We start from the raw sequence: 15,741 nt of genomic DNA, 5'->3' as shown, positions 1-15,741 counted from the left end.
ATAAAAATTAAAAGGGGGTAGGAGGGTTTTTTTCCTGCTCAGAGATGGGACTTGAAGACACTGTTGGGGAAATCCGATGTGCAGAGCATTAGACAAGGTGTTGTCACCATTAGAAAATCCAAAGATCACAGCATGGATCGACAAGACCATTAAGAGCCAGTGTTGATCCGCTTTGAGGGGAAATTCAGCCTTCATTTGACATCTGTTTGTGACTCTGATCATTCATATTTCATTTCAGGTGCAGTCAACCTGCAGTGGCCTCGTTTCACCTGCATTTGAACCCTCATTTATTTCTGAGAACAAAAGACCATCAACGCAGTCTCAGTACTGACATCGCTGCCGCACTATACATTTTAGATGGCCTCTCCTTTAAAGTGCAATTCCATCCCGCTGCAACAAATCTAATGCTGAAACACATTACCTAATCAACTTTGTATGCAATATTGCATAATGTTATGTCACTAAAGTAAACACAGAGACCAACAGGGAGCTATTATTGGCAGTCCAGATGTCCATGTAATGCAGCCTTGAGCTGGTAAAAGATCCGTCTCTGTAGGTCTCAACATGAGAACAAGCTAAATTTAAACACTGGATGCATCTAGAGCACACGTGTCAAACACAAGGCCCAAATCCAGCCATTTCATATGGTCCTCAAACCTCTCCTGGAGCACCACCCTCGTCTCTGCCCCACCTTGTCTCAGCAGTAGAGGACAGAACTCCTCCGCCAGATCCTGAGTTTCTCTGTGCAGCCACGAGAGGCTCGTTTCTGCCCCCCTCCCCATCTCAGCATTTGGCAGCAGAAAGGACAGAACTCATCCTACAGATCCTGTGCCTCTGTGCAGCCGCAGCACCCCCTCAGCAGACTCAGGCAGCCGACTCCAGCACTCTGGCCCCCCTCCAAAGCCTGCATTTTCTGCTTCCCAACTCTTCTCCCAGCTTCTTCCCGGAAACAGCAGCACAAGGTAGTGGGGGGAGCACAGATGTAAGGGAGGGTGGGGACTACTGATATAAGGGGGAGGTTGGGGCTCTGGACATCTATTCTTGCAGATACACCTGGCCTTTTAAGAGCAACCAGAACGCTGATGCTATGAAATGGAGTTGGACATGCTTGATCTAGAGCCTATGCATGCACAAGGGTAATCACTTGAGTTCTGAAGGCCAAAATTCCACACAAACCAATGGTCCAGGTTTGTGTGGAAGCTGGTAAGGTTGATCACAAAGTGAAGTACACTGACAATGCTGGTACTGGCCAAATCCTTAAAAAGAGCCCAGGACCATCACACTTTATTTACAATTTTCAAAAATAGCACAAGGCGTGCCTCCATCTTTGAAACCCAGGGGGCACTGCCTCCATCTTTGAAACCCAGGGGGTTTTCAGTTCTATCCAACTGCCTCAGACATTAGAAAGCTAAGTGAATGGATACTCAGTTTCTTTCCAGCGTAGAATAATCAGCAAGTGTAGCTACAAGAATAGACTGGCAGGGGACAGGAAATTAAACTACTGTGCATGACTAAAAATACAAATTTGGTTTGAAAAGCCAATGTAAAGGTTTTTTCTCTCCACTCTACTGGCTTATATTTAAGCTACTAACAGCGGAGTTATCTTTTAACACTCTGGAGAATGCTATATTGCAAAAGAGTGAATATTGCATGGAGTTCCAGGTTCTGAAGAAATGAAGGCAGCCTATTTTGCCTCTGTAAGGTTAAAGTAAAAACGACAAAGCCAGCCATAAAAATCAAGCTGAGCCCTTAGCGTTTTGTGAATGGCGAAGTGCCAACGCTCTGGGACTTGTTCTTGTCAGACTTCATCACCGGTTATTTTGGGGTCACGTAGGCAGCGACGCTCATGTCTGTACACAGCGGGGACGGTTGGAGCGTGCATTGCAGACAGCGCTGGTGTTTAAAGTGTTCTAAACCTCCAAGAGAGAAGGGAAAGTACCTTTTTCCTTTTCCGTTTCTCCAAATTCTGCTTCTCTGCCAGGGACTTGATTGCTTCTATCCAGGTGTCATCCATCCTCTTTATCCTCAACGTCATCCAGTGGAACTCCTGGTGTTTAGACATGACGAAGTAGAGGTGCTCAAAATCTGTTCGGATTTCAGCCTGAAATTAAAAGAAAATGGAGAGGTCTGTGAGCTCTTAAAAAGGGAAACATTTTTCTTTGAAGGTGATTCTAAACGAACACCTTGTAAAACAACCCAGTTTAAAATAGAAATTAAAAGGCAAGAAATTTTTTGTATAGATATTAAACATGTACCTTTCTTTCCTTTTTTATAAGTGATCACATTTCCTCTGTTCTCAGCTGCGTAACAGCTGGGGGAGGAGAAGCAGCAGCATACAGGGCTTGCCAGTGAATGGCTATGCAGCAGGGGGGTGTCAGGACAAGTCTGATCATGGGAGGGTACACCGAGGTCCCAGCATAACTAGAGAACTGACCATGATGTGCTCTCGTGCTTAGTGTGATCAAAAAACACTTTTCTTGGAGTACATCACTGGACACAGAGCCACAGTAATTACTGTATGGGTTATATAGGCACCTTTAGGTGATTGACACTGACACACCCTAGACGGGAAGTTCACTCCCTATATAACTCCTCCCATTACTGGTAGTAACTCCGTTTTTGTAGCAAAGCAATATGCGTGTATTATGCCGGCCATACACGGTTCGAATTTCGAAAGAATTTTGCACCATTAGTGGGCTGCAACAACAGCCGATTTTCGTGCGGAAATCAAATTTGAGGAATCGGACATGTTGGAAATCTTTGGAAAAAAACGATATTCTAATCAATGATGGGAGAATCGTGCGAGAAATGTAATAAGAAAAGAAAGTTTACAGAGAGAAAAGAAGATTCCCGGTCAAATTCTTTTCTGTAGCAACATGAGGTGAAATTGAAGGCTTGGTTGGCTGAATTTTGAAAATCAATGGTGGCATCATCGGATCACAAAACTGATTTTGAAAATAATTTTTTTTTCGAAATTCGACCATGTATGGCTTGCATTAGAAGAGGGGATGGGCCTCTGTGTCCCGTGATGTACTCCAAGAAAAAGATGTCACAGGTAATCCTATTTTCTTTATTGTAAATCACGGGACACAGAGCCACAGTAATTATTGTATGGGATGTCCCATAGTAATGCTAACTGCAAACCCCATTTGCAAAAAGGCAAGGATTCTACCTATAACTTTCTGGCATGCCAACCCCTGGATTCACACCAGGAAACATATGCCTTCCAGACTATAATAAATGACTCTGGAAGCTGGCTTCCTTGCATTAATCAAGGTAGATATCACTGAGCCTGAAGCCCACTATTCTTCAGAATGTGGGTTTCAATAGCTAAACTGTTAAATTTAGCATTTGTAAGGTAGAATGGAAGACTTGTCCCTGCGATAGCAGGTCTGGATGTGGCGGTAGGGTCCATGGGGCCCCTACCGACGTCTTTAATGTTTCTGCATACCAAGTTCTGGGCCACAAAAACCACCAACTTCTTTTCCTGCTTGATCCTGCAAAGTCGTCATGGTAGCAGCAGAATAGGAGCGAAAGCATAAATCAGTGAGACCTGATACCACGGGGTCACCAATGCATCTGTTCTGCATGCAAGTGGATCCTTTGTTGACACAAAGTTGTCAACCTTGTTGAACCTCTTCTGGGTTGCATCTATAACCAGATCCAAGTACTCTAGTCTTCTTACTGGCTTTAAAGAAGACTTCTCTAGGTTTAGGACCCAAGCTAGATATTTCAGGTAGTTGACTGTGGTGACCAAGCTTTGGTCTAACTGGGCCAGTCTATCAAGAGCAGGTTGTCTAGGTAAGCTATAATAGTTATACCTTGGGCCCTTAATCTGGCCAGAGGAGGGGCCAGGACCTTTGTAAACACCTGAGATGCAGTAGCTAGGCCGAAAGGCAGAGCTACAAACTGAAAATTACGTTTCTCCACTTCGAAATGCAGATATTTCTGATGAGCTGGGAAAATAGGTACATGCAGGTATGAATCCTTGATGTCGATTGACACTGTGAAAAGGTTTGAATAAAACCCCAACCCCCTGGCTCTTTCATGTCATGGGAGCCATCAGGATCACTTTTTGCAACAAAATTTGTTTAAAGCTTGAAGGAGAGACTTTTTTTTCTCTGGATCTTTAGGAACATTTGCTCTGAGGAAACGAGGAGATGGGAATTCCCTGAACTCTGGTTTGTAACCTAGAGTTATTGTGGAGACCACCCACCTGTCCTGAAAATCCTCCTGCCAGATCCTTGAGAACTGTAGCAGTCTTCCCCCCACACGAACGAGCAGATGCACCCCTTCATAAAGGGGCTTTAGTGTTCTGTCTTGTAGGTTTCCTCTCCCAGGACTTTTTGTTTTTCTTCTTGAACCTGACGGTGGAGGCCGTTGCGCCTGCCTGGAGGCTGATGCCCCTGGCACCGGGGAAAGAGCCCGTTTAAATGAGGGACGTTTACATCTTTTCTTAACTGACAAAAGGATACTTTTCACACTTGAAATCTTTTGGATATAACTGTCCAAATCCTAGCCAAACAGCCTTTCACAGCAGAAAGGAAAACCCGCCAGGAGCTTTTTGCATGGTGCTTTGGCTGACCAATTTTTCAACCATAAGATTCTATGCATATGCACCAACCCAAGTGTAAGGCGAGAGGACTTTAAGATAGAATGATCGCATCAATTGCATAAGACAAAGCCACTGGCAGCTCAGCCAAAACCTGGGCCTTGAGCACCGGTTTCAAGTGGTCTCTCAAGGACTCACACACTCCAATTGCCTCCACTGCAGATTGAGCTACTGAACCTGCCAATAAAAAAAAATGTTTAACAGGAATTTATTGGTTGGATCTCTTAGCAATTGAGCGTTGTCAACAGGACAAGTCAAACTTATTTACAGAGGATATAGCAGCGTCAATTGCTGGTATACTCCACATCTTAGTAAATTTTTCCTCCATAAAGTGTTGGACAGGAAAAGCTTGCACAGCTTGAGGAGGCTTCAGTGAACTCAAACAAGTGGGCTTTTCAACCAACTCAGTTACAGGTAAATTAAATGTGGAGCAGACCTGTTCAGTAAGAGAATGCACCAGCAATTTCTCAGCCTGTGACGCTGAACAGGGTCCTTCCCTACTTGATTCATTGGAAAAGGATTCATCAGTCCCTTCCCAGTCTCCTGAGGGGGATTCATCTTCCCTCTTCCAGTGTTCCTCCGTTTGAGGGTCCTGGGTGGTAGAAGGGGGCCTAATGCGTTTATCTTCCACTTTGTGAAGATGCGATTAATGCCATTAATCTTTCCTCCAATCCACTCATGGCTGAGGAAAAAATCTCCTGAGTAATATATACAGGGAGTATGCGAGCGGGGGCTCTGATCCGGCTGGATCACACGTGGAGGGGGGCTGGGGTAGAGAAGAGGAGGAGAGCTGGTGGATAGAGAGCCACCATAAATGCGGTGGCTGCGGGAGTGGTGCAGAACACAGCCATGCTCTTTGCCTGGAAAGAAGCTGTGGGGGGACATTCCGAAGAGAAAAACCCCCCTTCCCACATCCTACCTGGAGCTTGGGCTCAGAGGAAGCATGCAGCTTGTGACACAGAGTGAGAATGACAAGCATGGAATCAGGTACGTGCTCTCGACAGCCCCCTATGCGGCATAACACATTTACTTAAAGGAGAAAATACACAAGAATTACAAAAATTCCTTAGGAATCTCCCTTACCTTATCCGGCTGCAGGGTTCTGTGGTAAACAAAACAGACCCAATCTTCACCACTCACCGTGGGCTGTTAAAAAACCTTCAGGAACCCCTTTTTATCAGGGGGATCTACAACCCTGGGCCTGTAAAGCACCCTGCCAGGAAATATGGCTGAAAAAACAAAAACAAACACTGGATCCCGGGGTCTAGCTCTCTAAAGAGAAGCGTTACAGGCAGAACCTTGTTTCTTCCAACACGAGGCACGGGTACCACTCAATTCGGCCTGGGGAAGACACTTTGAATGGATCCAGTTGCATGGCTTGCCCCAGCAGAGCTCAGCACACCACCTCTTTACTTGTAACCAACACCTAAGACACTGGCAGAAAAGCAAATCTGAGGTACTTCCAGCAATGGGAGGGGGTTATATAGGGAGTGAATTTCCTGTCTAGGGTGTGCCAGTGTCCATCACCTAAAGGTGCCTCTATAACCCATACAGTAAATTACTGTGGCTCTGTGCCCCATGATGTACAAGAAAATTTATTTATCTTACCACATCAAAAACAATCTTTATGATGATCATAAATGCAAATAAAGTGCATATTTAGTGAACTGCAATATTATAAAGAAAATGATCCTTCTTAAGCAAGAATAAAATAGTCTTAAAAGTCCCAATATTCCTCTTCAAAAGAAGCGTATCCGAATCCCACATCCGTGATTGGAAATTTTTCACCAATTCGTGAGACACCACCACCTTCTAAAATGGACACTCCGCAGTAACGAGGTAAAAAGACGCCTTTGGTTTATGTTGGGTTAACCACTCCACTCATAAGCATGCCTGAAGATTTCCGGATTGCATGCCAGTAATCACGCCTTGCATCTCCACATTAATCTCATGCCGCGTACACACGGTCGAACTGTTTGACGTACTTAGTCCGTCATACAATCCGACGTACAATCCGGCGTACTTTCCACTGAACGGACTTGACAACACACGGATACCCAAACAGTCCGACGAAAGCTTGCGCAATGACGTACAGCACGTACGACGGGACTAGAAATAGGAAGTCCAAGACACAGCAAAGCCCTGTAAATCCTTTCTGGGCATGCGCCATTCTTAGTCCGTCGGACTAGCATACTGACGACCGTATTGTCCGCTGAAACCAAAGTACGACAGACAGATTTTTGGAAAAACCGAAATTCTTAGTACTCCGGACTGCACGCTGAAAAAGTCAGCTGAAGCCCACACACGAGCGGATTGTCCGCTGAAATGTGTTTCAACTGACTAAGTACGTCAAACAGTTCGACCGTGTGTACGCGGCATCAGGATAAGTGTGGTGCCTATAGACTGGCACTAAGTCTTTCCAGCAATGCTTAGGGCTAGCAAGCGTCGTTCCATCTCCTGGTATTGGTCGTACGATGAAAGCCTCGATTTTGGGCAGGAAGTGATGTCAGCATTACCCAGAAGCCTCTCTGCGTTTCGCAACCAATCATGTGTTCCTGCTCCAACCCGCACCAAATCGAGGCTTAGATCTTATGACCGATCCCAGGAGACGGAACAACGCTTGTTAGCCATAATAGCATTGCTGGAAAGACTTAGTGCCTGTTTATAGGCACCCCATTTATCCTGAGATTAATGTGGACATGCAAGGAGTGATTACTGGCATTCAATCCGTAAATCTTCGGCATTCTTGTATGAGTGGAGTAGTTAACCCAACAAGCCAAAGGCATCTTTTTACCTTGTTTCTGGTGAGCGTTTATTTTAGGAGGTGGTGTCTTACGAATTAGTGAAAAATTTCCAATCATGGATGTGGGATTTGTTCACGTGGGATTCAGATAATCATCTTTTGAAGAGGAATATTGAGACTGTTTTAACACATGATTTTATTATTAAGAAGAATAATTTTCTTTATACTGCAGTTCACTAAATATGCACTTTATTTGAATTCATGATGATGATGAATCACTGAGATAATTATTTAGGGTCAGCGCAGTTGCACCTTTTTCTGCAACACTGCTTACCCCACACTATTGTTGGGGGCTCTATAACTGCAGCAGATCTGCTATTTAAATCAAAAAGGTAAAAGTTGCATATTATAGATTTACATATTTTGGGTGACACATTTTTTCACATTTTTAGATAACAAAATACACCTTTTATTGTCTAACAGAGCAACGATAGCAAACAGAAGTAAACTTTTCTGACATTTTAAAGCTGAACTCCGTATAGATAGACACACAAATTAAAGTGTCACTAAAGTCAAATTTTCTTTTTGATGAAAACAAACGTTACACTCACCTGCTCTGTGCAGTGGTATTGCACAGAGAAGCCCCAATTCTCCACTTCTCAGGTCAGGTTCCTTGGCAGTGATCCTGGCTCCTTTTCTTTGTGTGTCTCCATAGCAAACCGCTTGCTATGGATTCAGCGTCTGCTCACTCTCGGGATGGGTGTCTCTATTGACCCGCACTCCAAAGACTTGCACAGCGGGACTTAGCCCTGTCAGCAGCAGCCAATGGCTACTGTTTGAGTCCTGTGTGAAGAGGAAGAGATGCAGCCACGCACAGCACTGGATCTATTCTTCCCTCTTCCTCTTTACACAGGGAAGGGGCTGGGGGTGCAGAGAAATGGAAAACCTCCTGTTGGGTGCCCCCATAGCAAGCAGCTTGCTCGGGGGGCACCCAAGCAGGCATGCGGCTCACCCCCAACCCCTCTGTCTCCTGACTGTCTCACTGGCTGTGATTATCAGCAGGGTGGGGCAATGGCGTCTGCTGCTGTCAAAAAGCAATCAGGAGTGTGAGCCCCTAGAGAGGCAAGGCTCTCGTAAACATTGATGGCTCGAGAGAGAGAGCTCAGGTAAGTATTGGGGGGCTGCTGCACAAAGTTTTTTTTTTTTACCTTTGTGCATAGAATGCACAAAAAGTAAAAAACCTTATACCTTTACACCCACTTTAAAAAGGTAAAAAAACATTTTTAGTATCACTTAAAGGCAGCTCTGTATTAGTACAGTCTTATTTTTAATTACAAGACGTGCAAGTACCTAAATTTGACCTTGTATCAGCCTCTGAGTCCCTGTACAGGTGGTCAGGGGTGGTTAAGCACTGAAGTCAGGAATGTAAGCCCTTGTGAACCAAGTGAAAACAGAAGGTTGCACAGAGGAAGGTTTTCTGCCTAATAGCAGCAGTGTAAACACCTGGTTTAAGAAAGGATTTTTCCTGCGAATGCTTGTTCCAAGACGGTGACCTGTCAACCTCGGACAACCATGCAATTAGATTAAGAGCCGGAAAGCTTTTAAAAAAAAAAAAAAAAAAAAATGTATTCTCAAGTCACACAATTGCAGAACCAACATCACACAAGCAATAATTAGTTGCATGCCCCGTGCAAGGCTGTCTTTTACTGGCACAGGGATGCAAAAGTTTTGTGCATCCCTGTGCCAGCATTCCATTTATTTATTTTTTTTAATCTACTGATTTTCACGATAGCCGATGGCTGCATGGACATGGTCGTTGTGACTCAACATGCCATGGGTCCTCAAATGCACACATGGCAAGTTCTGAGAACGGGACCTGCATGTTTTTGGCAGGACAGCACAGCTGTGTGTTGAAGCTGTAGGTTCCAATAGTTAACGGGACTCCGGCACAGGGATGCACGCAACGCCTGTGTATCCTGTGCTGGTAAGACTGCCCTGCATGCGGAAGGCAGCTAAACACCCCTTGTTAAAGCGGAGGTCCACCCTAAAATGGGAATTCCCTCCCCCCTCCGGCGCCACAATCGGCACCTTTCAGGGGGGAGGGGGGTGCAGTTACCTGGATAATCCAGGTAACTGCACCCACTTCCGGGATAGCTGTCTGCGGAAAGGGGCGTAGATTACGCCCCTTTCCGCAACTGCCCGCCCCTTTGCGCAAGTGCCCCGCTGCCTGCTGGGAAACACACAGTTCCCAGAGGCAGCGGGGACCGTCCGGATTGCGCCGCGCGGCTCGCGCATGCGCAGTAGGGAACCGGGAAATGAAGCCGAAAGGCTCCATTTCCTGATTCCCATACCCAAGATGGCGGCGGCAGGACCCGACAGACGACCTAGCGATCGGCTTCGGGTGCCGACATCGCGGGCGCGCTGGACAGGTAAGTGTCACTATTTTAAAAGTCAGCAGCTGCAGTATTTGTAGCTGCTGGCTTTTAAAAAAAAAAAAAAAAAAAAAACGTGGAGTCCCGGTGGACTCCCGCTTTAACAGGGCCTAAATGGTCAGGTGACCCGTGCTGGGCAGTCTCCACCAAGTCAATTATCCTCTTAACGCTTACCATTGTTCGCTTATCAGCTTCCTCTTCCTTCTGGTTTACAGCTCTCCATGGCAGTCGAGGACACCAGTTTTCAACCTAAAAAAAAATTAAATAAAAAAAAAAAAAAAAAACACATTATGCATCCCAACACACAAAGGCTGCATTCACACTGCCCGATTTGCCGCGAATCTGCCCGCGATTTGAAAGTGCCGATGTGCAAATGACAGATCGGGGGCTCGTATTTGGGATGCCATTTATTTGAATGACACCTCAAATCGCGGCATGGGTCTGGCACGATAAAACGCATTGCAAACGCAGCAACATGCATCGCAGGAAGCATGTCACCCAGATTCGCTGCAAATCTGCCCACGATTTAAAACACTGAATTACGAATAGAGCCCAACGATGACCATTGAGCAATTTGGCAACACAGAAACCATATTAAAAAGTAAAAAACAAAAACACACAACTAAAACACATTAGTATAATGTATACTGTAGAATACAGCTACAGTATGGCTATTCCGAGTTACATGACAATATGTAATGTGACCTTGCATAGATAACACTGCTAATGTCTCCTGAGCAAACAGAATGTAACAAAGGTTGTTTCCAGAGAGTATTCCCTTCAGTAGAATTATTTATGCATGTGAGGCTTGAGTCCTAAATTCCGAGAGGTCAACAACGTTCAGAGCACGCGACTCTTATCGCAAAGTAAATCAAGAAAGTTGGCAGCCATACACACAACTTTTCCATTACTTCTGCTGTCCATTCTAACTTCTTGGCTAAATATAATATACAGGTGCAGCTGAAAAAAAGAATAAAAAAAAAAAAAGGTAATTTCAGCAATTCAAAAAGTGAAACTCATACAGATTCATTACACAGACTGAACCCCAAAATGTAGTATCTCAGAAAATTAGATTACAGAAGAAAAAAAAAATAATAAAAGAAAGATTTCTAATACAGAAATGTTGGCTTAGTGAAAAGTACAGCCATGTACAGTATAGCATGCACTCAGTACTTAGTCGGGGCTCCTTTTGCATGAATTACTGCATCAATGCGGCATGGCATGGAGGCAATCAGCCTGTGGCACTGCTGAGGTGTTATGGAAGCCCAGGTTGCTTTGATACTGGCCTTCAGCTCATCTACATTGTTGGGTCTGGGGGTCTCATCTTCCTCTTGACAATACTCCAGAGTCTCTATGGGGTTTAGATCAGGCAAGTTTGGTGGCCAATAAAGCACGGCGATACTATGATCATTAAACCAGGTACTGGTACTTTTGGCAGTGTGGGTAGGTGCCAGGTCCTGCTGGAAAATTAAATCAGCATCTCCATAAAGCTGGTCAGCAGAGGAAAGTATGAAGCGCTCTGGAATTTTACCTTCACCCAAAAAGAGGATTTTGGACCACTGAGCAACAGACCAGTCCTTTTTCTTCTTTGCACAGGTAAGAGGATTCTGACATTGTCTCAGGAGTAGCTTGACAAGGAATGCGACAGTTGTGGCTCATGTCCCGTATAAGTCTGTGCGGTGGTGGTGGCGGCTCTTGAAGCACCGACACCAGCTGTAGTCCACTCCTTGTGAATCTCCTCCCAAATTCTTGCATGGTCTTTGTCTCCTCTTAAGGCTGCGGATATCCCTGTTGCTTGTTCACCTTTTTTCTACCACGCTTTTTCCTTCCACTCAACTTTCCATTATGCTTGGATACCACACTCTGTACAGCCAGTTTCTTTAACAAGGATCTTTTGTGACTTGCCCTCCTTGGAGGCTGCCAACTACTGTCTTCTGAACAATTGTCAGCCGTCTTCACCCAGATTGTGTAACCCACTGAACCAGACAGAGGCCATTTAAAGGTGCAGGAAACCTCTACATGCGTTTTTAGTTAATTAGCTGATTAGAGCGTGACACCATGAGTCTACAATATTTAGTTTTTTCACAATATTCAAATTTTCTGAGATATTGAATTTTGGGTTTTTATTCTCTGTAAGCCATAATCAAAATTACAAGAAATGTTTAAAATATATCAGTGTGCGTGTGATGAACCTATATAGAAGTTTCACTTTTTGAATTGAATTACTGAAATAAATTGCCTTTTTGATGATATTCTAATTTGAGATGCACCTGTATATCTCAAAAAAAAGTTTTTTTTTAAATTAAATACAAAAATTTATAATTTACAGAAATACAGCCTGTTCCATAGCTTGAGGTGCACACCAACTGCCTCCCCACCTCCATTTGATTCTTTCTTCTGAGGTTTAAAATTTTAAAGCATATCTTAAAGCAGAGTTCCAGGCTTTTTATGTTTATTAAAAGTCAGCTACAAAAAGTGTAGTTGCTGACTTAAATAAGCAGACACTTACCTGTTCCACGGTCCAGCGATGTGGCTGAACAGAGGGTCGCTCCTCTCCTCCTCTCCACCGGCGCCTCCATTGCCACTCTGGGCACCCGGCGGTGACAGCTTTCGTCTTCATGTTTGGGCATGTATGGAGCATGCGTGAGTCGTGGTGCACACCCGGGGACCTGTCACGTGACCCAGGAGATAGCCTAGAGGGAGGGGCTGCCTAAGGGAAAAGGAGGAGTCACCTTGGCGGTCCCTGGGCGGAAGGAGGAAGTGGGACAGGATGTCCCCCTCCTAACGAAGCCCCCACTCCAGCAGGGGACCCCAGAAAAGGTTCAGGAATTCTCTGTGCAAAACCACAACCACTTTAACCTGCAAAAAATGTAAGCAAAGGCCACTTTTCAAGAATACTGCAGGTTTGATGAAATGGGAAGATAGGTTTCTTCTCCTGGCTTTACAAAAAAAAAAAAAAAAAACAACTTAACAGAAATACAACTTTAAGTGTTGGTAAAGAGAAGAGGAACAGTGGCAAGTAAAGCTGCAGATGGGCACAGTGCTGGATTGAGAGAGAGATCAGTTAAGTATTGAATGGGGGCAGCGATGCTTTCAGACTTGCGGATCTGTATCCAGCCATTCACTTGCTCAGCCTGTCCATTTTCATCCAATCCGCCAGATGGATGGAAAATGGGACATCCATCCCTCTGGATTTTGCAGAGTGGATCGGATGTCAGCAGACATGTCACTGCTGACATCCGTCGCTCCATAGAGCGAACTTTCAGATCCGCCTGAAAAAACTGACGGGCGGATCTGAACAGTCCACACGTGTGAAAGAGCCTTTAAGGTTAAAAAAAAAAAAAAAAACTTGGCTGTATAAAAACACTAAGCTTGTGTAGACACATCGGGAGACTGGCACTTCCAGAAAGCCCAAGAAAAAAAAAAAAAAAAAAAAAAAAAGGATTTGGCTATTACTACTAGAAAAGTGTACAAGCAGGAAGCCAATGACTAACTCCACATTGTAATTCTCTTGGAACACATGTTCGGAATTAGCAATAGTTTAAAAACAATGACAACATCCTATCCAGTAGATTAAAAAAATAAATAAATATAGGGCACACCCATGCCAGATTTCCCGAAAGTTAAGAACGTATTGCTTAATACATCTTGCTGTCTACATTTCATCCCACCACGATCGCCAAACTTACATTTCATCCCACCAGGTTCAATCAAACCATTACTACATTTCATCCCACCACAATCACCAATCAAACCACTACTACTAGGGGTGCACCGAATGGAAATTTTGGTGCTGAAAATCAAGGATGTACTAGGATAAAAAACGAAAATGACAGTTTTTAAAATTATTTATATTTTTATATAAAATTTATTATATTCAACTTTTTAATATCAATTTAAATTAATAATTTGTTGGTGATTATTGGCACCTTTAGTGCAAGAAAGGTCAAGAAAAATTCAGTCTGCAGTCTCCAACCATCTCTCGTATCATGTCCCCCAGTCTCCAACCATCTCTTGTATCATGTCCCCCAGTCCCTAACCATCCCTCGTATCATGTCCCCCAGTCCCTAACCATCTCTCGTATCATGTCCCCCAGTCCCTAACCATCTCTCGTATCATGTTCCCCAGTCTCCAACCAGCTCTCGTATCATGTCCCCCAGTCTCTAACCAGCTCTCGTATCATGTCCCCCAGTCCCTAACCATCTCTCGTATCATGTCCCCCAGTCTCCAACCAGCTCTCGTATCATGTCCCCCAGTCCCTAACCATCTCTCGTATCATGTCCCCCAGTCTCTAACCAGCTCTCGTATCATGTCCCCCAGTCTCTAACCAGCTCTCGTATCATGTCCCCCAGTCCCTAACCAGCTCTCGTATCATGTCCCCCAGTCCCTAACCAGCTCTCGTATCATGTCCCCCAGTCTCTAACCAGCTCTCGTATCATGTCCCCCAGTCCCTAACCATCTCTCGTATCATGTCCCCCAGTCTCTAACCAGCTCTCGTATCATGTCCCCCAGTCCCTAACCAGCTCTCGTATCATGTCCCCCAGTCCCTAACCAGCTCTCGTATCATGTCCCCCAGTCCCTAACCAGCTCTCGTATCATGTCCCCCAGTCTCTAACCAGCTCTCGTGTCATGTCCCCCAGTCCCCAACCATCTCTTGTATCATGTCCCCCAGTCCCTAAACATCTCTTGTATCATGTCCCACAGTATCTAACCATCCCTTGCATCATGTCCTCAGTACCTAATAATCTCGTGTCATGTCCACAGTCTCTTAAACACACTAATATTAGCAAAACTTCCATTCGGTGCACCTCTAGCAAACCTGATACCGGAGACGGTCAGACTGCAGACATGATACATGTGATCAATGCAGCTTTACTTGTGCCCAGGAGATACAGCAGCTGGCCTGTGCCCAGCAGATGCAACGGCTCCATTATGGGCACTTTTTCCTTTCGGCAGCCTGGCAAAAACAGCATTTTGTTAAACAGGCGTATTTACAGCCTTTCTGGTGAGTGGGGACCCAGGAGGGGAGCACAAATGGTCACCTGAGAACCACCACAACTGTTTACAAGTTCAGCACACCATATTGGATGGACTTTTTATGACTGCACTTTACATAAAATTATATTTTTGCACCTTATACCATGTCGTTAAGCCATATCATTATATTGTATATAGGTTTGCCTAATACTGGGTTGAGTTAAATTTTTAATATTTTGCATTTATTGGGGTCTTTCACCTTTCACTTTAGCAGCAGCCCTATTACATATACCTTTTTTCCATAGCGTGGGTTCATTCTCTCTTTACAGATCCGTGACAAATCTGCCCCCGATTCAAAAGGCTGTAGTGTGAATGCAGCACAGAGTTGGAGTGTAGTTGGCAACACATCATCCAAAACAAATTTATTAATGCAGGTGGAGTAAAGCGGTTTATGCATTTCAGCTACACAGCCTTAATCGTACCCTTAGATGGCTGTTGCTGAAACAAACACACAGGCCGCTGTATGTCTGTACTCCACCTGCATTAATAAATACATTCTGGATAACGTGTTGCCACTCATCTCAACTTTACATCGTATCTTTGCCAGTCCAGAGATCTCTACTCTTGACTTCTACTGAGAACACTCAACTTCTCCCATCTTGTTTTTCTTTCTTCAGTCACAGCTCTGCTCACATTTACGCAGTGTTTGATTCTGGCTATTTGGTGATGAACCTCAAGGGTTCCATAGCCCACACCCTACTCTTGGTTGAGCACCGCTTCACTCTGGGCTCTAAGCCTTGGAGTGGGTTTAAGGTTTTTACGATGGCAAACCACTGTAACACTAAGTGACCGTTTATGTATTGCTAAAACTCTTACCGTTTTGATTCTTGGCACCAGTCTGTACTGTGCAACTGTTCTGTGCTTTGTATTAAAACCCAATAAACAATATAAAAATTGTAAAAATACAAATACTAATT

General features: G+C 44.5%; 1 protein-coding gene across 1 annotated transcript in view; it reads right to left on the bottom strand.

The window, feature by feature from the left end:
* MGAT5 (alpha-1,6-mannosylglycoprotein 6-beta-N-acetylglucosaminyltransferase) overlaps positions 1-15,741 on the bottom strand; it is a 263,857-nt gene that overhangs the window by 89,580 nt on the left and 158,536 nt on the right. Inside the window, exons 6-7 of the mRNA XM_077447804.1 lie at positions 9,962-10,036; positions 1,940-2,101 (exon numbers count right to left, since the gene is read on the bottom strand). Of these exons, the coding sequence (XP_077303930.1) occupies positions 1,940-2,101; positions 9,962-10,036 (237 nt within the window). The remainder of the gene's footprint in view (positions 1-1,939; positions 2,102-9,961; positions 10,037-15,741) is intronic.

This window comes from Lithobates pipiens, unplaced genomic scaffold (genome assembly GCF_037356315.1).
Source record: "Lithobates pipiens isolate NorthernLeopardFrog02 unplaced genomic scaffold, aLitPip1_a1.2 Scaffold_22, whole genome shotgun sequence".
Lineage (NCBI taxonomy): Eukaryota > Metazoa > Chordata > Amphibia > Anura > Ranidae > Lithobates > Lithobates pipiens.
Note: the sequence above shows the minus strand (reverse complement) of the source record. Positions and strands in the feature narration are given on the sequence as shown.